The sequence below is a fragment of the Mustela erminea genome, chromosome 6, assembly GCF_009829155.1.
Source record: "Mustela erminea isolate mMusErm1 chromosome 6, mMusErm1.Pri, whole genome shotgun sequence".
In the NCBI taxonomy this organism is placed as follows: Eukaryota; Metazoa; Chordata; class Mammalia; order Carnivora; family Mustelidae; genus Mustela; species Mustela erminea.
The window spans coordinates 85,635,100-85,660,470 of record NC_045619.1 but is presented as its reverse complement, the minus strand read 5'-3'; the positions used below and the strand labels follow the sequence as shown (position 1 = coordinate 85,660,470).

At 40.9% G+C, this 25,371-nt stretch overlaps 1 protein-coding gene and 1 long non-coding RNA gene across 3 annotated transcripts in view; one reads left to right on the top strand and one right to left on the bottom strand.

Annotated features, from left to right (window-relative positions):
- Positions 1-21,171, top strand: part of CERS5 (ceramide synthase 5) — a 28,885-nt gene extending 7,714 nt beyond the window's left edge. Inside the window, exons 2-11 of one of the 2 annotated variants that reach the window (XM_032348161.1) lie at positions 9,966-10,071; positions 10,652-10,782; positions 11,629-11,686; positions 13,964-14,014; positions 14,762-14,854; positions 16,557-16,685; positions 16,885-16,991; positions 17,758-17,914; positions 18,926-19,034; positions 20,226-20,350. In XM_032348161.1, coding sequence (XP_032204052.1) covers positions 9,966-10,071; positions 10,652-10,782; positions 11,629-11,686; positions 13,964-14,014; positions 14,762-14,854; positions 16,557-16,685; positions 16,885-16,991; positions 17,758-17,914; positions 18,926-19,034; positions 20,226-20,239 — 955 coding nt within the window. In that variant the 3' untranslated portion in view covers positions 20,240-20,350. Of the gene's footprint in view, positions 1-9,965; positions 10,072-10,651; positions 10,783-11,628; positions 11,687-13,963; positions 14,015-14,761; positions 14,855-16,556; positions 16,686-16,884; positions 16,992-17,757; positions 17,915-18,925; positions 19,035-20,225 lie in introns of both variants that reach the window. The other variant, XM_032348160.1, reaches the window with a different exon arrangement.
- Positions 605-19,498, bottom strand: LOC116593753. Its single transcript, XR_004286950.1, has 3 exons — positions 18,982-19,498; positions 17,739-17,946; positions 605-642 (listed from the first exon to the last, which is right to left on the bottom strand). It is a non-coding gene; the product is annotated as an uncharacterized LOC116593753 (long non-coding RNA).
- Positions 21,172-25,371: the final 4,200 nt, after the last annotated feature.

Here is a 25,371-nt window from a genome sequence, read left to right as displayed (position 1 = left end):
ACATTACTTAAAAATAAAATCTTTAAAAATATAACAAATAGGGGCATCTGGGTGTGCCGGTTGTTAGGGGTCTACCTTCGGCTTAGGTCATGGTCCCAGGGTCCTGAGATTGAGCCCCATGTTGGGCTCCCTGCTTGGCAGGAGGCCTGCTTCTCTCTCACACTCCCCTTGTTTGTATTTCCTCTCTTGCTGTGTCTTTCTCGGTCAAATAAATAAAATCTTCGTGTGTGTGTGTGTGTGTGTGTGTGTGTGTATTAAAGAATTTACTCAGGAAAATACCCTGACGTGGGTGCATATGTATAAGGGATATACAAAATAATGTATGGTTGGGAGTTATCAGCACACAAATGAATAGTATTAGTATAATTTAGTAATTTTTGCTCTCAGCATTCGTTTTCATTCTTAAAATTTATTGAGGATCCCTTATTCCTATTAGTTTTTCCATATTTGAAAGTAAAGTTGAGGGACACCTGGGTGGTGTCCCAGTTAAGCATCTGCCTTCGGCTCAGGTCATGATCCAGGATCCTGGGATCAGTCCAGCATCCAACTCCTTGCTCAGCGGGAAGTCTGCTTCTGCCTCTGCCTGCTACTCCCCCTGCTTGTGCTCATTCTCTCTCTCTCTGGCAAGTAAGTAAGTAAAATCTAAAGAAATAAAAAAGAAAGTTGAGAAATTTAAGAAATGTACTTTTTATTTCATTAAGAGTAACAGTAATAGGGGCACCTGGGGGGCTCATTCAGTTAGGCATCTGCCTTCGGCTTAGGTCATGATCCCGGGGCCCTAGGATCAAGCTCTGCATCAGGCTACCTGCTTAGTGGGGAGTCTGCTTCTCCCTCTTCCTCTTCCCCTGCTCGTGTGCTTGCTCTCTCTCACTCACTCTATCTCTCAAATAAGTAAAATCTTAAAAAAAAAAAAAAAAAGTAACAGTAAGCCATGTTACATGTTAATGTGGATAAAATTTTATAAAAGTAATCATTTTCAAAAATATTTAGAGAAAACAATCTCTTTCATGTCTGGTTTTAATAGAAGATAGTTGGATTCTTTTGGATTCTTCTTTCTGACTTCTGCATTCAATCTCTTGTGATTCAATCTCTTGGTTGAAGTATATAAATAAAAGCTGGGGGGCACCTGGGTGGCTCAGTGGGTTAAAGCCTCTGCCTTCGGCTCAGGTCATGATCCTAGGGTCCTGGGATCGAGCCCCACATCGGGCTCTCTGCTCAGCAGGGAACCTGCTTCCTCCTCTCTCTGCCTACTTGTGATCTCTGTCTGTCAAATAAATAAATAAAATCTTTTTTAAAAAAAATTTATAAAAATAAATAAATAAAAGCTGGCCTCACACAAATATGTCATTGGAAAGGAGAAGTAGTTTTTCTTTGATACAACACCACAACACAAGTAGTAGTTTCTTTTCTCTTTTTTAAAAAATTGGGCTCCACACCCAACGGGGAGCCCAACATAGGGCTTGTATTCACAACCCTAAGATCAAGACCTGAGCTGAGACCAGGAGCCAGATGCTTAACTGACTGAGCCACCCACATGTCTCTAAGTAGTAGTTTCTTAAATGTTGGTTGCATTGTGAAATCTGAAACCCTATCAATGAACTTTTCATTCATGTTAAAATCCATTAGTCTGTCTTAAATTTTGAATGGCTATCAAGAATTGGTCACTTTGCCTCGTTGCATCCAAGAGAGCAAGATGGGTTACCAGTAGCTCTACTGGAGTCATCTGAGGAAATCTGGCAAGAGTTCTCATCCCTGGGGTACCTGAGTGACTTGGTTAAGTATCTGCCTTCAGCTCAGGTCATGATCCCAGGGTCTTGGGATCAAGCCCCACATAAGGCTCCCTGATCAGTGGAGAGCCTGCTTCTCTCCCTCCATCTCCCTCTGCTGCTGTCTTGCTCTCTCTTAAATAAATAAATAGATATCTAAGATACTTACTTTCATGCTAACTCTTTGTACATAAAATAAAAGTACTTCAATTAAGAAAAAGAATAATACTGGTTCATTGTGTTATAGTGTTATATAGATCTCCCAAATGTCAGTACATTCCTTTATATAATATTAAAAAATCATATTAGTTAAATCTCATCAGAACCAGTCTTATGAAAGCTTGAAGCACTGGGAAGTTGTCAAGCTCAAAGGTAGATATAAGTTCTCCAAAATTCTAATTTTCACTTGAAAGCTTGAATTTTATCATTGGCACTAGTTGTTTTTGTTTTTCTAGTTTTTTTGGGGGGGGGTCATGAAAAGCTTAATTTTATTCATTTTCAAGAAAATGTTTCCTGAAACACAGATCCAAATAACCTTGGTTTGTCTGTTGGCCATTCTTTCAGGTAGAAGTGGTATTCTGTGAAGAAAGTGATTTATTTCAGCACAGAACTCAGTTGAACTAGTGTTTCCTTGAGATAACTGTATACTTTGGTGTCCAGCAAAAGTGCTTTCTGTGTACTTCCCATTTGATCACAGAATGCTTTTTAAAAATACACTCAAAGGCTGATATTTATTAAAATCAATCATTTGTATTGCTTCAACGAGGACATTCTTAAGTGAACTGGCTTAAAAATAAATAACTAAGAGGACATATAGCAAGGAAGAACACAAAAACTACTACTACAGTTTGCTGCCACTGCCTTGATTTATTCTCAAGCACTGTAAATTTTACCTTCCATTGCTGTGCACTATCATTGCAAATTTCAGCACAGTAACAAAGGAAATTTTATTTCAAAAATGGTTTTTGCTTTGTGGGCCTCTAGAGAATATCTCAGGGACCCTGTGGGGTCTATAGACTATACTTTGAGACTTCCTGCTGTAATTGAATAAGATCAAGCAGGGTGAGTGTGTAGAGTAAGAAAAGAACCTGCATAGAACTCTGAGGAAACAGCATGTTTTAGCAAAGGCAGGGGTTGTGGGGGCGGGGGGAGCCCAACAGAAGACAAGAGGTATGACAGCTTTATAGTATTTGATAATATCAGTAGTTAGCATTTAATAAGTACTTACTTGGTCCCAGGCACTGTTCTGAGTGCTAAGCGTTGTTGAGTCCTCATAGTAACTTTATGAAGTAGGTGGATGTTAGTTTATTCTTATTTTACGGGGTGAGAAAATGGGAGCATAGAGAAAGTTAAATAGCATGTCTAGGTGACTCAACTAGCAGTGTATACCAAGCAGTCTAGTTCTGCCAGAGAGATAGAGGGAAAAAACTAGGAAGAGTATGGCAGGAAGGAAGCTAAGAGAAGAGCATTTCATGAGGGAGGGCAGGGTCAGTAACGTAGAATAATGCCGAGTGGTCAGGTAAGATAGAGGACTGAAAAGCATCCTTTTGATTTCACAGTAGGGAGCTTGTTGACAGCTTTGGCAAGAGCAGTGCCAATGGAGTGTAGGGACAGAGACCAGATGAGAGGGGGATGAATGCTAGGAATGAGTGGGAGTTAGAAGAGAAGGCTTGAGAGAACTTTTTCCAAGAACTTCATAGTCAGAGGTGAGAGAGTGCCAGAGGGTATGAGGGGCAAGGAGAGCTGTTTAAAGATGAGAAGAACTTGAGTGTGTTTAAGTTCTGACAAGAAGAAAGAAATAGTGAGGCTGAAGATGATAGAGAGAAAAAAAAAAAAAAGAATAAATAGAATGAAATTTCTGATCAGGAAGAGAATGGATATGAAGCACAGGAATCTTAGTTTATAGAGTGACTCTGATGCCAGAAATTGAAGGGATTCCCTTCTCAGTCAAGATGTTTAAGAATCAGTTATTTCCACTTCCTTCTTCTTCCTTATATACCCTCTCTGGAGTCTTTATTCTTCTGGAATTTCTTTGGTGAAGGTTACCACAGATCTCCAAGTTGCCAAATTAGTGAATATTGAAATCCTTGTCTTGATCTCTGCCTCATTTGATACAACTCTACCTCTGGCCTTCGTGGCCTCTAACTGCACCTTTTACGCTAGTATTTCTCAGGATCCTGACCTTGGTTTTCTTCTCAATTTGTGTTCCTTTCTTGTTGCAATCACATGCACCGCCACAATTTTAGCTACCCCCTATATTCTCATTCTCTTGCTCTTTGTTTTTTCTTTCTCAGGTCAGAGAGAAAGAGAGAGAGAGAGTGTTAAGCCCCTTTCCAAGTTTATTTGCCTACTAGACACTTCCATTTCAGTGTTCCCGTAGGCACTTCAAATTCAGCATAACACAATTCATCTATTACTCCCAAATTTGCTTTCTTACCTTAACGTTCTACTTGGTTGAGACACCATAATCAAGTCTCCCAAGCCAGAAATAGGGAACACTTAACTCTTTATTTTGCCTTCTACATCTCTTCAGTCACCAGGTGCTATTAGTTTTACCTCCTCAGCATCTCTGGAATCAATCCTTTCCTTTCCATTTCTATAGCCTTTACAGTGCTTTATCACTTACAGCATGGAGTTTTTACAGTGGCCTTTAATTGATGACACTCCTTTTTTAATACACAAATCTATCTCTTCTCCACCTCAGCCTAAAACCCTCCAATGACTCTACATAGGATAAAGTTCACGCTTAGCATAACATACAAGGCACCTGTGATCTGGTGTATAGCTTTTTCTCCTGCCCCTGTTGCCAGCCCCAAATTTGTACATTGCATAGTTCTCTAAGCATATTTTGTTTCTTATCTTTGCTTTAATACATCCTGCTCCAGCTGCCTGAATGTCTTTTTTTACTTTCTCCTCTTTCCATCCTACAGAAGCCACTCAAATTTTTGATGTGATTGGTTTATTAAGAATTCAGTTGCAAAGGGAAGGGAATTTCGGAATCTGTTTTCTGTGGGACTCTGCATTTGCTTCTTGGGGGTACATATGTCTTGGGGCAAGATTTTTGAATGCTGCTTGTGTACCTAAGGATTAAATTCTCCTAAACAGGCTTTCTCTGGCCTTAAGAATCTTTATTTAAGGGGTGCCTGGGTGGCTCAGTGGGTTAAAGCCTCTGCCTTCAGCTCAGATCATGATCCCAGCGTCCTGAGATCAAGCCCTCATCTGGCTCTCTGCTCAGTAGGGAGCCTGCTTCCTCCTCTCTTTCTGCCTGTTTCTCTGCCTGTTCTCTGCCTACTTGTGATCTCCGTCTGTCAAATAAATAAATAAAATCTTTAAAAAAAAAAAAAAAAGAATATTTAAACATCTTAGTCTCTCTCTAAAATAAATAAAATCTTTAAAAAGGACAGGAGTGGGTGCCTTGTTGGCTGAGTCAGTTAAGCATCTGCCTTAGGCTCAGATCATGATCCCAGAGTCCTGAAATGGAGCCCCACATCAGGCTCCCTGCTCAGCAGGGAGCCTGCTTCCGCCTCTTCCTTGCCCCCTCCCCCACCCCAACTTGTGCTCTTTAAAATAAATAAGTAAAATCTTTAAAAAAAAAACTTATCTCTCTTCCCACGTATGTGTGTGGGGGGGTGGGTAACATTCAGGTTCAGATATTGTCACTCATTACCTAATGTATACCATCCTCATCAGTCTGTATAAGACATTTCTCTTTTTATTGTATTTTCCCCTTCATTCCCTATTTTGATTTCTTTGATGGTTATTTTTCTTTTTTTGTATATAAATTCTGACACTTTATATTTTTCCAGAAATTTATCTGAGCCACTGCTTCCCAACCTAATAATGTTGCTGCACAAATATTTTGTGTATTGCACATTGAGGTATATGAGACCAGAGGCTACAGACTAAGGTTACGTAGCTACCACAGGCCCCATGGATCAGCCTGAGAGCTAAGAGCAGTATCTCGGGGTAAATACAGCCCAAATATATTACTTGCCATGATACACCAGTTAAGAAGCTTGATCTTTACTTTAAAATATATTTGTTTATAGTATATGTCCACCAGTGATGTTGCAGTGAATCAGGAAGATAGAGTTGTTAGCAGAGCTCCCGTCTTTGGTATGAAAAAGCAAAGTAGTAAGTAATTCATCTTAATAAACTCAGACCTCATTCAGCTACTGCCATGTAGCTGCAGGGCAGGAAAAGGGCAGAATGAAATGATGTCTACAAAGCAGAACAGAAATGTTATAATCAGGTTGGGTCACTAGACTCGTGTTCCTGGAGTGGCAGGTAGATAGGAGTAGCTTACCATTCATTATAGGCCACTGAATGCCTACTAATTCAGACCTGCAGGCAAGGGGAAGTCTGGTCTTTAAATTATTTTAAAACTTGGGCAACAGATTGATCCTGGGGAGGAGAAAAAAAAAACACAAGGTAAATTTGATTTCTCATTGTCATCCAGCATAGCAATTTTCAAACTATGATGTCAGGGATCTTTTACACTCTGAAAATTAGTAAGGATCTGAGAGAGTTTATGTTTATATGGAGAACAGCTACCAACATGGGCTGCTTTAGAAATTAAAATGGAAATTTAAAACAAATAATTTTTATTAATTCATTTATAAATGACAAATTGATTATATTGGTAATATAACTGATGTCTCATGAAAAATATTTTCCAAAACAAAGCAAATGTGTGCTTGCTTCAGCAGCACGTATACAAAACAAAACAAAAAATTATGATAAGAATCGTATTATTTTACATTTTTGTAAGTCTCATTTGTACTTGGCAGCTGTATTCCCATGTCAGCCTCTGCATTCAGTCTATTGCAATGTCGTGTAACCTGTGGAAAATTCCACTGTACACTCATGAGAGAATGAGAGAGAAAAGAATGATTCTGAAGTTATAGACTTGTTACGAGAGTGTTTGGACCTTATAGACCTCTTGAAAGTATCTCTGAAACCCTAGGAGTCTCTATGTCATGCTTTGATAAGTGCTTATCTAACAGAAATGATGAAGACCTAATTTCAATTTTCTTCATTAAGGTGATTCATTAGGAACCTAAATAAATCTATATATTTAACTTTTATCAGAAAAAAAATTCTTTTGCAATCGTAAGCCCCTATTTATGGTTTTGTGTTTCACACTGTAGCACAATATAGGTGCTCCACAAGTATTTGTCAAATAGATAAATTTTCTTAGGGTCTGTAGTTGTATAACTGACTGGATGTCAGTGACTTTATCTTTCATTGCACTCTGTGAACTAATAAGGTCAGGATATGAGCTAATTACAGCTCTAGGATATTAAGTCCACTCCAAGGTCCAGATAATAAAAAAAATTATCTTGGCTTCACCCAGGTGAGCAGGGTACAAACCTGTCCCTGTTGTATGAAATAAGATTTCTTAATTCTTCTTGCCTTATGCCAAAGACACCATCAGTGAGAACCCAGACTGAACTGTTCTGGTAAAAATAATAATAGCTGCCTTAAAAAATAATAAGAAGAAGAACAGCAGCTGCCTTTTAATGAATGTTTACTAAATATCAGGTACTGGGTGAGGCATGAATCATGTCATTTCATTTTTAAAATAACCCTGTGAAGTAGATTTTATCTCCCTCCAATAGGTGAGTAACTCACCAAGTCCTGTAGCTGGTAAACTCTAACTCGAGGCCTTTTATTTTTTTTTTATTTATTTATTTTTTAAAGATTTTATTTATTAATTTGACAGAGAGAAATCACAAGTAGACGGAGAGGCAGCCAGAGAGAGAGAGAGAGGGAAGCAGGCTCTCCGCTGAGCAGAGAGCCCAATGCGGGACTCGATCCCAGGACTCTGAGATCATGACCTGAGCCGAAGGCAGCGGCTTAACCCACTGAGCCACCCAGGCGCCCCTAACTCGAGGCCTTTTAATCACCTGACTGCTTCTGAATTGAGAAAGAGCCCTGGATCAGGGAGCAAGGGTAGGAATTGGAAAGGCTGTTTTTGTTATTGGATGTACCTCTTCTTGTAATTAATGTAGATGAGAGATGACAGTGCTTTCATCTCATATAGCACAAACTCAAAAGCAAAGAATGACTGCCTTAATTACTCCTCTGGAGTTCCAAAAGAGCAGTGGTAGGATTTGTAAGACCTCTCACTTGTCAGTTACAGAGCATTTACTGAGCACAGACACAGAACCTTGGTAAATGCAAAAACAATATTCCCTGTATATTCTGTGTTCATAAGGAGTTTAAATGTGAGTGGGGTGCTAAAATATTTGTACACAGAATAATATACCAGGAAATAGAAATTAAAGTATCTACTAGTGTTGGCCTTCGAATGAAACTTTTGCACCACCTGTGTGAAAGGGAAGAATAGACTACAGATGTGGCTGACTTTGTGCTCTGAATAAATATTTCTCCATGGCTCAGTAACTTTGATGATAAGGGTAAAAAAAAAAAGTTCTCACAGAGGAAGATAATAGTTTCTTATTCTCAGTCCCTCCCTTAGAGATAAATTCTGGATTCAAATGCAGATCAAGAAAATAGGTCAAGAGCACTCCATTGTATGCCTCCCAGTCTCATTTTCATCTTGGGACTCCTTAACGTGCTAAGAGAACTTAAAACTGATTTTGACTTATCCTGAAAATGATTACATGAGCCTTTCCTAGAGCTAATGCTCACAGAAGTTTATCGTTGTGAAAAAGAGAGCTCGCACGCTCTCTCTCTCTCTCTCTCTCCTCTCTTTCTTTCAGTAGTCTCTATGCCCTGTGTGGAGCCCAACACGGGGCTTGAACTCACAATCTGAGAGCAAGAGTCAGATGCTTAACCGACCAACCCACTGAGACACCCCTCTTTTTTATTTTCCTAAGATTTTTTTTCTTTTTAGAGTAAACTCTGTGCCCAACATGGGTCCTGAGCTCACAACCTTGAGATCAAGAGTGATCAACTGAGCCCTTACAGAGTGCCCTTACAGAGATCTTTCTTGAAGAACCAAAGAACAGTTCCTTAATTTTCAAAGATCTACACGTTAAAAACTAAGTACAATCAGTGATAATACCATGGAATCATAGATGTAGAAAAAAAAATCTTAGGAATCACCTTATTACTTCTTCTAGATGATGAAACCAAGACCCAAGAGTTAAGTGACTTGACTAAGTTTATATGGCTTATTAGTGGTAGATTTGGGAATAGAACTGAATATTAATAGGTAATTTATTTCTCACCCTTCCCAATTTCCTTTCTTCCAGGCTACTGAAAGTTCTAAGTATTTACATAACCTTTTGATTAGCCAGGAAGGTGAGGGAGATGTAGGATATTTGTATTTAGGAAGAGCTCAGTCTCAGTTCTCCAGGGCCCTCCAATTAAGATCTTCTTGATCTTCTGATGTAGGAAATCTACTGTTTATTAAGAATCTCATTTGTGGGGCGCCTGGGTGGCTCAGTGGGTTAAGGCCTCTGCTTTCGGCTCAGGTCATGGTCTCAGGGTCCTGGGATCGAGCCCCGCATCGGGCTCTCTGCTCAGCAGGGAGCCTGCTTCCTCCTCTCTCTCTCTTTGCCTGCCTCTCTGCCTACTTGTGATCTCTGTCTGTCAAATAAATAAATTAAATTAAAAAAAAAAAAAGAATCTCATTTGTGCCATGGTCTTCATGATACATTGTCTCATTGAATACCTTACATAGGTTTTATAAAGTAGACCAGTGCTGCTAACGTTTTTTATGGGCATATGAAGAACGCCAGACGATCCTGTTACTGCAGATTCTGATTTTGCAGGTCTGGGATGGAGTCTGAGATTCTACATTTCCAAAAGGCTTATAGGAAAAACTAATTGTGTTTTTGGCCTGTGGCCCTTATATCGAGTAGCAAGGATGTTGATGTTGTCTTCATCTTATAGATGAAAAAAATGGATTTTGAGAGGTTCCTATAGGCAGTAAGTGGTAGACTGGTAGATAAAATGATAGGTTTGACTTAGGTCTTTCTGACTCTAAAGCTCAAGATGTGATTAGAGAAGCCAGAGAATAATGGAAAGAGAGCTTAACATTCTAATAGTTCATCAACAGGTCACTTCTCAAGTGAGTCAGTGGCAAGAATCCAGGACCGAATCAACAAGTCCTAGTTCCCAGCCAAGTGTTTTCCCTTTTGCCTCCCATCAGTCCCCTAATCAGGATCTTTCCTTTGTGCTTAGCAAACCATATTTAGAAATGGCTTTGGATTTTTCTTATTACAGGTTTATTGCCAAACCCTGTGCACTTCATGTTGGCATCCAGGACAGTGGTCCCTATCCGGCCCAACCCAATGCCATCCTTGAAAAGGTGTTCATATCTATTACCAAGGTAAGTGGCAAAGAAACAGAAGACGAGTCATGTGAGGGGTTGCTCCACAGGGAAGGGGAGGGTGGAGAGCAGGTATCTCCAAGGGTAGGGATAGGATGGGTAGTCCATATAACTAAAAGGAGAGCTTTATCCTGTCAGGGGGAATATCTTTGGGTCAGGATCCCTTAAATAAGTCAAGTTTACATACATTTGAATTTTAGGCCTACTAGCCACCACAGTCCTGCCTTTCCCAGACACATCTTGATTTTATTTATCCCTGCTCCAGCTTCCGTCATTATCCAGTTGCATAATCAAGATAGGAAGGGTACCAGTAGCCTGTGCAGCTTGGATTTTTAATAGCTTTTTTCACTCAACTTGGGCTGGAGGGAGACAACCAGAGAAGGAAGTATATAAAGGTAAAGGTCTTTGATCATGTAAAATAGGACTTCTTACTAAAAATGAGTTTGGGAATGAAATCTAGAAAGACAAACATCCCTTAAACTGCTGTAGTTATCACCCCTCTGCCACTCAGCTAGTCAGAGGGATTTAATGAGAGGATCAAAGAAAAAGGGATGTTCTGACTCTGGTCATACATCTACAGTATCCTGATGAGAAGAGGCTGGAAGGCCTGTCAAAGCAACTGGACTGGGATGTCCGAAAGATCCAATGCTGGTTTCGTCATCGGAGGAATCAGGACAAGCCTCCAACGCTCACAAAGTTCTGTGAAAGCATGTAGGTGTGCATAGGGAGGTGGGGAGTGAGGAGAAGGGTAGGGTGTGACCGGACTGAGGTTTTCTTTTGGTAGGACAGTAGTCAGTGGATGTAGAGGCTAACTCAAATTATTATAGGCAGGAAAGAAGAGAACTGGAAGACTGGTCACCATTAGTGTCTTGAATATGCTTACCACTAAGCTAAATGTTGTAGTTCCATTTTGTTCCCTTTTCCCAAACAGACTGGGAGGGCATTCCTCTAACTGCATTCATGTAGGTAGATAGGCACACCCTTGTACACCTTGGCAGAGATAGTACCAGCTTGCTCTAAAAATTACATTTTGGTGGGAAACATCCCTTTTCTGGATATACTATACTTCATTTCACTGGGGTTTTACTAATTATCCTCTGGATATAGAATACAATTCATCACTGTCATGCAAAAAAAATATTAGGCACTATCATTAGGGAGTGTATGGAAGAAAAGTTGATTAAAGCCAGTATACACTTGTGGAAGTCTTTTAAACAGAGCTGGAAGATGTCTCTATCATTTTGGCTTTTTAGGTAACAGTATTCATCCCTATTTAGGAACTTCTCTCTTTTTTTTTTTTTTTTTAAGATTTTATTTATTTATTATTACTGTTTCTTTAAAGTAAACTCTATGGCTGATGTGGTGCTCACACTTAAAATTCTGAGATCAAGAGTTGCATGCTGTACTGACTGAGCCAGCCAGATGCCCCTCTGGGAACTAACCTTATTTCTCACCCATAATTGTCTGAGCTCCAAGTCTGCTGTCTTGACTTCCTCAGCCTCAAAAGACTTTCTTTTGAGTGAATATTCATCTAACTTCTCTTCTTTGCCCACCCAGGTGGAGATTCACTTTCTATTTATCTATATTCTGCTACGGAATTAAATTTCTCTGGTCGGTAAGTCTAAACTGTCTGTGGTGTGCTACTGGATTCTAATCATGCCTATATGTTTAGAGATAGAAGTTAAATACCATTAGCTCTTTATTTTCCTCCTCCCCTTTTATTTTTCCTATAATGCCTATGGCCCAGGTGTATATGCTAGATAGATGGTCTTCTGTCTGGTGTCTGACTTCAATAACTTCTTAACTTTACTGTTTCTCCCCTTATTTAGGGGAGATAATAGTACTAATTGTAATAGTGTAGTATAGGTATAGTATTGATTAATCAGCATAGTCTGTGATGCTCTGTAAATCATTTGACAAAAATCCTGTTCTTCTAAGGAGGAGACAGTTGTAGAAATGGAATCAGTAACCCTTTAAAGTGGATAAAACTGGTAGTATTCCTGCTTTTTAGTTAATTATTAGAGGTGAAGAATTTCAGGGCTTTTTTTTTTTTTTTTATATTTTATTTATTTGACAGAGATACAGCGAGAGAGTGAACACAAGCAGGGGAAGTGGGAGAAGCAGGCTTCCCACCAAGCAGAGAGCCCCATACGGGGCTCCATCCTAGGACCCTGGGATCATGACCTGAGCGGAAGGTAGATGCTTAACGACTGAGCCACCTAGGCACCCCAAATTTCAGGCTTTTTGATTCCCAATTCCATGGTGGTTGGTTTTTGTTTTTTGTTTTTCACTATACCACACTATTTTCCTCTAAATGTTATAACTGAGGCTTCAAAATACATGAAGTAAAAAGAGGCAGAACTGAAGGAATGGACTGGACAAATCCATACCATTGTTGGTGATTTTAATACTCTTCTTTCATAATTGACCAAGTCATTAGATAAAAAATTACTAAGGATGTAAATTTGTACAACACAATCAGTTTGACCTAATTGACATTTAGAGAACACTATGCCAACAGCTGAAGAATATATATAATTTTCAAGTGCACATGGAATGTGAATTAAGACAGACCACATGCTAGGCCATAAAATAAGTCTCAGTAAATTTTAAAGTTTTGAAATCTTATAAGGTATGTTCTCTGCCCATAATGGAATTTAGCTAAAAATCAATAATATTAAGATATCAAGAAAATATTTGCAAGTTAAACTTTTGAAAATGACCCATGAATTAAAGAAGAAATCACAAGGGAAATTAGAAAATATTTAATGGAATTATGCTGAAAACCCAGCCTACCAAAACTTGTGGGATGCAGCTAAAGCATGTTTGAGGGAAATTTGTAGCTTTAAATGCTTATATTAGAAAAGAAGGAAGCTTTAAAATCAATGATATAAGCTTTTAAGATCTGGAGAAAGAGGGCCACCTGGGTGGCTCAGTGGGTTAATAAAGCCTCTGCCTTCAGATTAGGTCATGATCTCAGGGTCCTCGGATCAAGCCCCAAATAGGGCTCTCTGCTTGGCGGGGAGCCTGCTCTCCCCTCCACCCCGCCTGCCTCACTGCCTACTTGTGATCTCTGTCAGATAAATAAACAAAAATCTTCAAAAAAAAAAAAAAAAAAGATCTGGAGAAAGAAGAGCAAAGTAAGTTAAAGGAAAGAAATAACCAAAAAAAGATAAAAAATTAATGAAATATCTATCATAGACCTATACTCCTGTAACAAATAATACATTATATATTAGTTACTTGAATTTAAATTTTTAAAAAATTAATGAAATAGGCATTAAACAAACAATGGAGAAAACTGATAAAGCCAAAAGTTGGTTCTTTTTAAGGTTTAATTAAAGCTGTTAAACTTCTAGAATAAAAAAGAGAAAACAAATGATCGATGTCTGGGAGAAAAAGGGGCTCTCATTATAGATCCTGTTGATGTTGGAAGGATAATGACAATATTATGAACAATTTCATAGTAATAAATTCAACAACTTAGATGAAATAGACAAATTCCTTAAAGAACATAATTGAAACTCCAACAGAGATAATTATTTTTGACTTTTGAATCTTCGGCATGGAGCTCTCTCTCTGTTGTCAGACAGAATCATTGTCTTCCTGCTTCCCTATTTCCCATATCCTAGATGTTGATATTTCCAAAAACTATCCTAGAGCTCTCCGTACTCTCATTTACCTCCAAGTATGGTTTTTCTCTTTGTAATAACACTACCTTGATTTAGAAGAAAAACCTACCCATTTATTGAGCCTTTCAGGACCCATCGGTTCCATCAAGAATTCCCTTTTCTTCCCCATCTCTCTTGTGCTCCTAGTATAGAGAAAGGGATTTATAGGTAAGCCAGGGTTGAATCCTAAAGACTAACCTGGATTATCTGTTTTCTCTTAGTCACCTTGGTTCTGGGACATCCAACAGTGCTGGCGTGGCTATCCATATCAGGTATGGTCTGAGCGCTTTCAAGACAGGGGCCTTATCTATGTGTGGAAGGTACAGTAGGCAGGGCAGTCTCAGGGCAGATGGCATGTCTTCTTGGTATTCTGGAGGGATTAGGGGCTGAGTCTCTTTGAGTCATATATTCAGGGTATCGAGGGATTAGGGGCTGAGTCTCTTTGAGTCATATATTCAGGGTATCTATTTCTGGGGCCCCCCATAACAGTGAAATCCAGCCATCTTTTTGTTCCAGATTCCCTATTATATTCACACTAATTGGGGTGGAAAGAAAAGCAGCTTCCTGGCACTTAATGAGATGCTTTCTGATTCAGGTGATCTTTTTGAATCAAGGGTAACTTGGAGTCCCCTTAAAAGTATCTTGGTTCTAACCTATTACTAGAAAAATGTCAGGGGCTGCTAACAGGATAGAAGAAAAGACTTGAGTGTCTTCAATCCCCTGAAAATCAGCACTAATTGTCCAGAGTTCTAGACATACTGATTTGATTGTGCTATTTTGTGTGTTAACCCTATCTGATCTTTTCTAAAGATGTGAGCTGAAAATGTGTATGTGGAGGGGCAGAGAAGAGGTTTAATTCTCCACACTAATCCAAAGCCTGTCAGCTAGTACAGATCTTAGAAGATGATGGGGAAGAAGGGTGTCTAATAATTTTGGGTATTGGTCCTCTGAAACAGGAAGTTGTGAAGATGGAATGAATTTTTGACTAGCTGGTATTCTAACTACTTTCTCTTTTCCAGCCTCTCACAAGTGGGCTTTATTACTATTACATCATGGAATTGGCCTTCTATTGGTCTCTTATGTTTTCTCAGTTTATAGACATTAAACGGAAGGTAAGGACACTGCCTCCCTCCATGCTAATTTATTGCATCCTCCTCCTTTCTAGCGGCCACCATGATTGCTATTCTGGATTTTCTGGCCTGCCTGGGACCACAAAAGAGGGAGGAAGTAGGTTTGATGAGACTGTTAGGTCTTGATAATGCTCTCAGAAATGAGACTTAACCAAAGATGAAGTAAGTGTATCTGAAGCATTCTGGGCAGCCCAGGATAAGAACAGTTAACCAGCTAAAAAGCATACCCTTTTCCTTAGTTTTCTCTAAGGTTCTTACATGTATAAAGTTCTGGAAACTAGTCAGAACTTGGGGATAGCAAGGCCTCATCCAGGAAGAGGCCCGCTTTCAAAAAAGCAAGATCTGGCTTTTGATTTACATCAGAGATCCTTGCTCTTTCTCTGTTCTCTTCCTTCTTGGTAACTCCAGCTACTCAAAGAATGTCAACTGGAAGGGGTTTTAGATGACTTAGTTTACTGTTTTCTTGCTATTGTTTAGGAAACAGAGATTCTCGGAAGTGAGTTGACTTGCCTACACAGTGACAAAGTTAGAAATGACTTAAGTTTTTTATACACAGACAGAAAGGACAGAATCTTCACTTTTTATTGGTATGCACCTGACATAATGTGGTTCCAGCAGCTCTAACGTTAATCTGTCACTAACTCATGATTACCTTTGGTAAGGAAAACCAGGGTTAGTATTTATGGGAATGGATTGACACTAATCTGGGTTCTTAGTTTTTGTATAATCTAGAAGCTCGGTACTCAGTTCAGATGCCCTTCACTCTCCAATGGTCAGGAAACACAGGTCCCTTTATTAAAAATTTATTTTAAAACACGACACATATAAAAAGGTTCATAATATATATGTGGCTTTTAAAACATACTGGAACATATACCTGTTAACCCATCCAGCTCAAGAACTACAGCCTACCATTATATCTATGTGGAGAGAGCACAGACTTCTCATTTCTGTTTCTATGACCCAATTCACCTGCCTTCTCCCATCCTCTGTCCCTCAGTGGGTTGAAAAGTATGAGATATGTCTGATAACAGGTATTTAGAGATTTTTTCCAAGTTTAACTTGGCATTTGAACTAGAGCTTTAAATCTGAAAGCAGAAGTTGCTTACAGTTAAAATAGATTATTTAGTATTTCTCTGCAACTTTTTTTTTTTTTAAGATTTTATTTATTTATTTGACAGACAGAGATCACAAGCAGGCAGACAGGCACTGATCCCAGGACCCTGAGATCATGACCTGAGGGACCCGATCCCAGGACCCCGAGATCATGACCTGAGCCGAAGGCAGCAGCTTAACCCACTGAGCCACCCAGGCGCCCCTCTTTGCAACTTTTTAGAACAGTTTAGCTTCACCCCCCACAGACCTCTCCAGTTAGGTCCCTTTGGTTGAAATTTCCTTCATCAGAACAGTCTTAGAATCTCAAAGATACTGCTTATAGGTCTGATTACCACCTGGGAAATTATTTCCAAGTGTCAGGTCAGCATACATGGTCTACATATTCTGCAACTTCCAAACAGAATGGTTATTTTCCATGCTTGGAGCTATATTAACATAGATTATAGGTCAGTTACTGGTGTAGAGTTTTGGGTCGAATGCTAGGGTGCTCCATAACGGAGTGTTTAAACAAAATAGAACCTCTATGGCCTTGCCTTTACCCGCCTCTGCTGTTTCTGTTCCATCCTAGGACTTCCTGATCATGTTTGTGCATCACTTGGCCACCATTGGGCTCATCACCTTTTCCTACATCAACAACATGGTTCGGGTGGGGACTCTGATCATGTGTTTACATGATGCCTCAGACTTCTTGCTGGAGGTAAACCACCCCTGTCCAACCTCTGTTTCCACATTATTCCTCTTTCTCACCTCCGCCCCCCCACCCCGCCCCCGTGCCGACCAACCCATTTCCTCAATATTCCTCTTTTCCCTCCTTTGTGTCAGAGAACTGGCTTTCTCCCCAGCTCAGTTCTTTTCTTCCCCCACCCCCAACTCAGTTCTTCTCTTCCTTTCTACAGGCAGCCAAACTGGCCAATTATGCCAAATATCAGCGTCTCTGTGACACCCTTTTTGTGATCTTCAGTGCTGTTTTTGTGGTCACTCGTCTAGGAATCTACCCATTCTGGTAAGTGTTAGGGCCATGGAGCTGCGGTCAGTATGTAGCTAATGATACCTTTTGCCAGTTTAGGGAACAGGCCACCAGAAACCCTATTGCCCTGCCTTATCCTGGGCCTAACCTGACCGATAGACTCTCCCAGGACCTTACTTCCCTTGCACAGTATTTCTAGGAAGATGTGATCCAGGCTGAGAATATCCAGCTCACTTGCCTGTGGCTTTCCAGACTCCTCTGAGGAATAGCCCTCCTTTTATGCCTAAGTAATTCCTTTGCCTTCTTTTGCACTGACTGCAAAATTCTCTTCTTATTTTCCTGTTCTTCTGGCCTCCCGCATTGTAACGAACACACACACCACTCTCACTTCCACCCTCACTGCTCTGTACAAAGCCAATGACTGTAGGTTGGGGATTCTCTTTCGTCTGAGGGAATCAACTACCGACTGTCCTGTCTGTGCCTAAGGGCCTGAGTAATGGTTACGATTATGATTAAAACTGCTGCCCCAGTTTTGTGAGACGATTCATATTTGAAACGATTAATGATACGACTTAACCCATCAGTTCCTGAGACTTACCTATCTTTCCTTGCCTCCTAAGATCAAAAACTTCATAGGCCCCCTTTCTTTATATTTTTTCACTGTGGATGAATATCCCTGGCATTTCAACTGTTAGAACAGAGAGAGAAAAAGCTTACTGGGTTCTGCTTCCTAGGGAACTGAGCTTCATTCCTGTCCACCTGGCTTTGACTTTAGAATCTCACCACTGGCCTCCTCTTCTAGGATTCTGAACACGACCTTCTTTGAGAGTTGGGAGATGATTGGGCCTTATCCCTCCTGGTGGCTCTTCAATGGCCTTCTCCTGATCCTGCAGGTTCTGCATATCATCTGGTCCTACCTAATTGTACGAATTGCTTTCAAAGCTTTGATCCGAGGAAAGGTGAGGAGGAAAGATGGCTTCTTTCTTTGGGGCTGGATAGCAAGATAGACATTACTTAGTAGACCTTCTCTATCTAGCTTAGTGAGCCGCACTACTCAAGTAGACCCAAGAAAGCAGAAAGCTTAGGACTCCAGAGTTTTTGACTTTTCTCTAAGTGTTTAACCTGTTAAGACATGACTTGGAGGGGCACCTGACTGGCTTAGTCAGTAGAGCATGTGACTCTTGATCTCTGGGTTGTGAGTTGGGGCCCCACATGGGGTGCAGAGATTATTTAAAAAAAAAAAAAAAAAAAAAGACAGATTTAGGAGAAAGGATCTGCCTTCCTCCTGTCTCTTGGGAATGACTATGGTTAAATAATGAACAGTATTGTGTTTCGAGATGGCCTCAACCCCTTCCTACCCCTCACCTCCCTGCTTCAGTGTATTTCATATTTTTGGTTTTCTAGCATGGAAACCTTTTCGCAAAGGTTTAGAGTTTAGTTTAGAGCTCTAAACTATAAGCTGTTTGAAAGCAGCAATGTTTGACTGCCTAAGAATGGCATGATAGTTCACAAGCCATCCCAAGATGACCACACTGTGGTGTTCCGAGATGTGGGGCTAAGTACTTGCTTCATCCCACTGTTGTATCAAGTGGTGATCCTGAATGAGATGGGTAATTAGGATTTCAAATACCCACCTTGTGCCGAGAGACCAAGAATACACAGAGGGGTCATTTAATGATCACACTCATAGCTAGAGTGAGGAGGTTCGGAAGCAGTCTGGCTGGGATTTGCCAGTGGGCTCGGGATGCAGCCTTCAGCAATACAGAGTGCCGAGGGGGAGGGGCTCTGCCAGGGGAGACACTGAGTCTGAAAGGGAGATGGCATGTAACCCAGGCATATATGATCTGTTGTGTCCCTGTTCCTTATGGCTGCAATTGGTTTTAGAACTTGCTCAGCGTGTCTATGCATCCTGCTGTAGCTTCTGGGCTACCAGACATCTCTCTTCTCCCCTGCTTTTCTTTCCTGACCAGGTGACCTATCCAGGAAGGATTAGACCCAGACTCTGTACTCTCCACTCTTTTCTCACCTCCTTCTTTTTTCCTATGCCTGGTGGGAGCTGGACAGTTTCATCTCTTGCATGTAAGTGTATCTGTGCTTCTGGCGTTCAGTAAAGCATGTCGGTTTGAACGTGTCTCTCTTCCTTCCTGCTTTCCTTCCTGTTCCCCGTGTTTTCTCTGAGCATGCCTCTCTCCTGACCCTGTGAGGCCACTGTTGACTGGAGCTCAGTTTGCCAGATTCTTGTTCCTAAATGGAGGCAAGAGTTGAATCTACTCTTATTTTTTCCCTTCTTTGAGCCTCCCTTTACCTCAAATCTAAATAGACTCTGCCCTCTGGTAGAAATTTCCTAAAGGTCAGGTAATCATTTGCTTGTGTTCAGAGGTAACAGCTGCAATAAGCCAGTCTTGGAGCTAACCAAAGCAAGTGCCCCACTCCTTGGCAACGGCATTTATAGCTCTGTTCCCTTCTCACTCCCTTATCTCTTTTAATTTTTCTTCTTTTAACAAAACACCTTGAGGTGCCCCTGGCTGGCTCAGTCAGTAGAACATGCGACTCTTAATCTCAGGGTCGTGAATTCAAGCCCCACACTGGGTGCAGAGCTTACTTAAATAAAATATAAATCTAAAAACCCCATTATTTATATTATAAAATATAAATTAAAACACCCCAGACTTTCAGTTCTGGAGATCAGAAGTCTGGCAGGTCTCACTGGGTTTGTCTTCTTTACTTTTTATGGTCCATGGTAGAGAACTGGAAATACTTTGGTGTCATAGGGTACTGAGTCCAGTAGAATGACTGAAAAAGGCCTAGTTATGGATCAGCTCTAGGGATAAACAAAAGTCAGGATGACCAATATGAGTAACTCCAGTGGTCACTACCGCCAGAAGATAGAGGCAATGATGACAGCCAACTGTGTTGTTTGTATTGGTCTTTTCTAGTGTTTGAGGTGGGAGAGGCAAAAGAGCGCCTGGAGTCCACGCGGATTCAGTGAATGACTTCAGCTCTCTCTCTCGGGCTGATCCTGAGAGACACCGCTTTCCCAAATTCTTGTCCCATAGGGAACAAAGATGATGAGGGAGAAATCAAGAAAGAGGCAAAGTATATTCACAGCTGTAGCCATGGTCCAGACAGTATTTTGAGTCAGGTGCCACCAGAAAAGTGGGCCACGGAGGGAGCAGGGCCAAAATATGGGCTCTGCGGGCTGGAATCTGCCTTACAGTAGCAGATAAGTTCTGTCCTCATCTTCTCTACCTCTGGCCCCATCCCACCCAGGTGTCCAAGGATGACCGCAGTGACGTGGAGAGCAGCTCGGAGGAAGAAGACGTGACCACCAACACAAAAAGCCCCTGTGACAGCAGCTCCAGCAATGGCGCCAATCGGGTGAATGGTCATATGGGAAGCAGCTACTGGGCTGAAGAGTAAGGTGGCTGGTGTGGGGACCACAGCACACATGGACTCATAGGGCCACAGGCAGCCTACTCCTCTCAGGCCTCCCCACGTCTACACACCTGTGACAAGGGGGTCTGCAGGGCACTGAGGAGAATCAAAGAAGCAAATATTTTTCACTTTTTTAAAAAAAACTTTGCCATTTTGTATTTAATAGCCAGGTTCCTTCAGTAATGTTATTTGCTGTGTGTGTGTGTGTGTGTGTGTGTGTGTGTACGTGTGTGTGTACATGTGCATGCGCACCCATGCACGTGTATGTATGTGTGCATATGCATTTGTGCATGTGCACGAGTTTCATTTCCTGGGTTGGGGCACAATTCAAGACTAGGGCCACTGGGCCTCACGCCCCCCCCCCTTTGAACCCACCTCAATCCCAGATTTGGCTGCATCTTGATAATGCTGGCTCTGGGCTGTCCCCTCCCTTGTTCATGGCTCTCGAAGCTCTGGCCATCTGAAAGGAACGGTTAAGTTCAGCTCCAGGTTTCTGTACTGTTCCTCCTTGGAGCTGGAATATTTGACATGAAGTTGTACAGAAACACAACTGTGGATGAGATGACTGAGATTTTTCGTGGCCTCTAACTAGATGCTCTTCCTACCACCTGGTAATTACAGGGACAGCTACTGATGCCCTGCTCTTTACTAAATGGTACGCAGGGAGGGGGGTTTGGCAGAGGGTGCGCTGAGGGCTGGCAGAGGGCAACAGCCACTGGGTGAGCCGTTAATGGTTTATACTATTGTTTACTCTTCTGTGATTAAAAGTGCTTCAACCCTCCTCTACTGTCTCAACTTCTTTAGTGACTCTATCCCCAATTCCCTGAATTCATAAGCTAAGTAAGGAAATTTTCAGGTCTGATTCTAAAGGTTCTTAGACTCCCAATTTTTCCTTTCTGTGCCTGCTGGGAAGGGAGTGCCTATATTTTATGGCTTTATGTGTTAAGAAAAAATTAAATATGCATAATAGTACAAAAAATACTGAGCAGATAAAAGTATGGATATTACCAAACAAAGGATTTGGTTGAAGACACGTTTAGTGAGATACCTGTATGTCCCATACAGAGACTACCAGTTAACACTTAAAAGATTGTGATAAATGAGTCTGAGACGTTTTCTCTTTTAATTCTATTTTCTATTAGCCATGGAAAAACAGTCTTCCTAATCCAGACTTTTCTGTAGTTGAGGTCTTGGCAAAATTGCCAATGGTAGTATTCATCTCAGCACAGTTTTCCATTTAGTGAATATTCAGATTATCAAAATATTTCCAGATGTTCTTATGTACATTAAGGCTTAAGCAATGCTTCACTGTCAGGGAAATGGATGAAAATTGAGAGAAACAGGTTACTGTTCTAAGAATCAGGTACTCACTTGGTGTTTACTGACATTATTGGGATATAGACCCAGCTAAAATTACCTAACTGAGCGGCTGGCTTGTTTTTGTTTTTGTTTTAAGATTTTATTTATTTATTTAACAGGCAGAGATTACAAGTAGGTGGAGAGGCAGGCAGAGAGAGACAGTGGGGAGGAAGCAGGCTCCCTGCTGAGCAGAGAGCCTGATGCGGGGCTCGATCCCAGGACCCTGGGACCACGACCTGAGCCGAAGGCAGAGGCTTTAACCCACTGAGCCACCCAGGCGCCCCTTGTTTTGTTTTTTAAGAGAGTATGCATGAGCTGGGGAAGGGGCAGACAGAGGGGGGATAGAAAATCTCAAGCAGGCTCTATATCCAGCTCAATCCCACAACCCTAAGACCGGACCTGAGCAGAAATCAAGAGTCGGATGCTTAACCAGCTGAGCCACCCAGGAGCCCCTGCGTGGCTGGCTTTTAAAAAAACTTACCTTGGGGCATATGAAAATTATTTCTGAAAAATCTTACATAGTTATTTGGTCTGAGCTAGTCTGCACTCTTACATTTAGTTCCTCAACTTGCCGTACTATTGAATAGACTAGTAATTTTGAAATATGAATGAAAGGCTTTTAAAAGATATGGTTTTAAGCCTTTTGAAATCTGAGCAACTGCTATGTAAATCTGGGGTTAGTTGTCCCAGTTATTCTGACAAAGATGCAACTGAATGGTATAATAAAAAAAATAGTAATAGATAACACACAGCTCTTCATTACATGCCAGGCATATTAAGCACTTCACATGTGATAAAAATGAAGCACAAAGAATGAACTTGCCTAAGGTCGAACAGCTAATAAAGAATCAAACTGGTACTTGATTACTAAAAACAAAAACCACAAACCACAAATGCCTTAGATCGCCCATCATGTACCATAAACTTTCATGTTACCTCAACCCTAAAAATAATCACATGAGTTTAGTTAGTAGGTGATTCAGTATTGCTGACTGTAAACCAAATTCTTCAGACTTTATATCCAATATCAAGCAGGGAAATATTTTCAGTTCAATAAAATATTTAAGTGCCTACTTTACGATACGCACTATGGCAGAAGGTGGGGACACAAAGATGAACAAGATCTGGTTTCTGCTCTCAAAGAGCTCCTATACCCACAATAAGGGGGAAAGGTATTCCAGTGCAAGAAGAACTATCCTAAATTATTCTTGGCAAGGTGGGAGAAAACTTGAAAGTGGAGCTTGGCCATTAACTGAAATGGAAAGGTATGTTTAGAAGAGATGTCCAGGGCGCCTGGGTGGCTCAGTGGGTTAAGCCGCTGCCTTCGGCTCAGGTCATGATCTCAGGGTCCTGGGATCGAGCCCCGCATCGGGCTCTCTGCTCAGCAGGGAGCCTGCTTCCCTCTCTCTCTCTCTGCCTGCCTCTCTGTCTACTGTGATCTCTCTCTGTCAAATAAATAAATAAAATCTTTAAAAAAAAAAAAAGAAGAGATGTCCAAGTATGTGAAAGATACCAGTCCTGGCTTAATGCAGGCTAACATAACTTGAGACAAGCATCTAGAAATGGTAGTAAAGGTTTGGTTTTGTTTTCAATGCATAGTTGAGGAAATCCAGGAAAGGGGACACCAAAGACACAACGAAAGGAACTGAAAACTAGTGCAGAAGGTAAAACAGTTGATGCAATTACTGGAGGGATAAGGGAACATAACTGAAGGACTTGGGTTTTAATGCTGACAAGAAACAAGACCATGCAGGAAGCTGGAAATGAGACCTCTAGTTAAAACTGGGACCCTGAGACAGAAACAGCCTTACTGAAAGGGGGGAAACCATGAAAAATTCATCCAGTTGGCAAAAAAAGGAAGCCAGGAAATTTGGAACCATGGAATTTCACTCCATGTGAATTTGAGAATTTAAATATACAATTTCTGTGTGGTCTAGGAAATACCATAACCTTCCCCACCCCATCCCCAGGTAAAAACTTGCATAAAAATGGTCTCAGATCATTTACCCCTGGCACTGCTCTGGAGAGACAGGGGCGTGATGATGCAGACCACGTGGGATTCTTACACCATTACCACCGCCTCCCAAATGAAAAAGCTCTGAAACACCATCCGGGTCAAACCTGCCAGACCTATAACTAACAAAATAACTAGTATCCAGAATATACATAACTAAAGAAACAACAAAGACAACCAGTACCAAGACAAAGGGGAGGGTCAAGAATATGAATAGGCAATTTCTACAGGAAGAATATGTTAATGGATAACAAGTCAGTTAAAGGGTGCATGGGTGGCTCAGTGGGTTAAGCTGCTGACTTTGGCTCAGGTCATGATCTCAGGGTCCTGGGATCAAGTTCCGCATCAGGCTCCCTGCTCAGCGGGGAGTCAGCTTCTCCCTCTGCCCAACCCTCCCCCCATGCTTGCTTCTCTGTCTCTCTGAAGTAAATAAATACAATCTTTTAAATTAATTAATTAATTAAAGAGGTGCTCTACCCTACTGGAAATCAGTAATACATAAATTAGAACTAACAGAGGGCGCCTGGGTGGCTCAGTGGGTTAAACCGCTGCCTTCTGCTCAGGTCATGATCTCAGGGTCCTGGGATCGAGACCTGCATCAGGCTCTCTGCTCAGCAGGGAGCCTGCTTCCCTCTCTCTCTTCCTGCCTCTCTGTCTACTTGTGATCTCTCTCTGTCAAATAAATAAATAAAATCTTTAAAAAAAAAATTAAAACTAACAGAAAGCACTTAACACCACTTTGGAAAACTTAACAAAAACTAGTAAAGCTAAATATTAGTAATGATTACTCTTGGAGAAACTAGTAGATGGGCCCAAGAAAACATTCAAGGATACTCATCGGATTGCTATTTATAAGAGGAAAAAAGTGGAGATGACTCAATGAGATTTCTCTAAAGGAATGGAATAAACTTATTTACTCATGCAGTTGGATGAGCAATTAAAAACTATGGGTTTTTTTCCTTCTTTTTTGTCAATATGGATATACTAGTCTGAACCAAGAGAATATAAATACATAAATTTTAAAAAGATCTGTTATAAGGAGTTGGCTCACATAATTGTGGAGGCAGAGAAGTTCCTAGGATCTGAAGTCAGCAAGCTAGAGTACCAGTAGAGCTGATGATGGAGTCCCAGTCTGATTCTGAGGCCAGTTGTCTCAGCTCAGACAGGCAAGTGGAGAGAGAATTCTCTTACTCTGCCTATTTTTATTCAAGCTGACAATGAATTGGTTGAGGCCCAACCACACTGGGGAGTGCAACCAGCTTTACTCAGTCTGTGGATTCAAATTTTTATATCTCATTCAGAAACATCCAGACACATGAGGAATTGTTTAACCAAGTCTCTGGGCCCTGAGTGGGCCAGTCCAGTCACCACCTAAAATTAACCAGCACAATGGATAAATAAATGTCAAAAACATGTTGAGTGAAAAGGGCAAGTTTCAAAAGAAAATCTCCCATTTGATGAAATTAACATTACTTTTTTTAACCCCAAATAATATTATGTATTTCTACAGTAAAAGTTTGGAAACATATCAGAAGGATGGATAGCTTTTATCTTTGGGAAGGGAGGATGTGGGTAAGATGAGTAATGGTATCATATTTTATTTTTGGT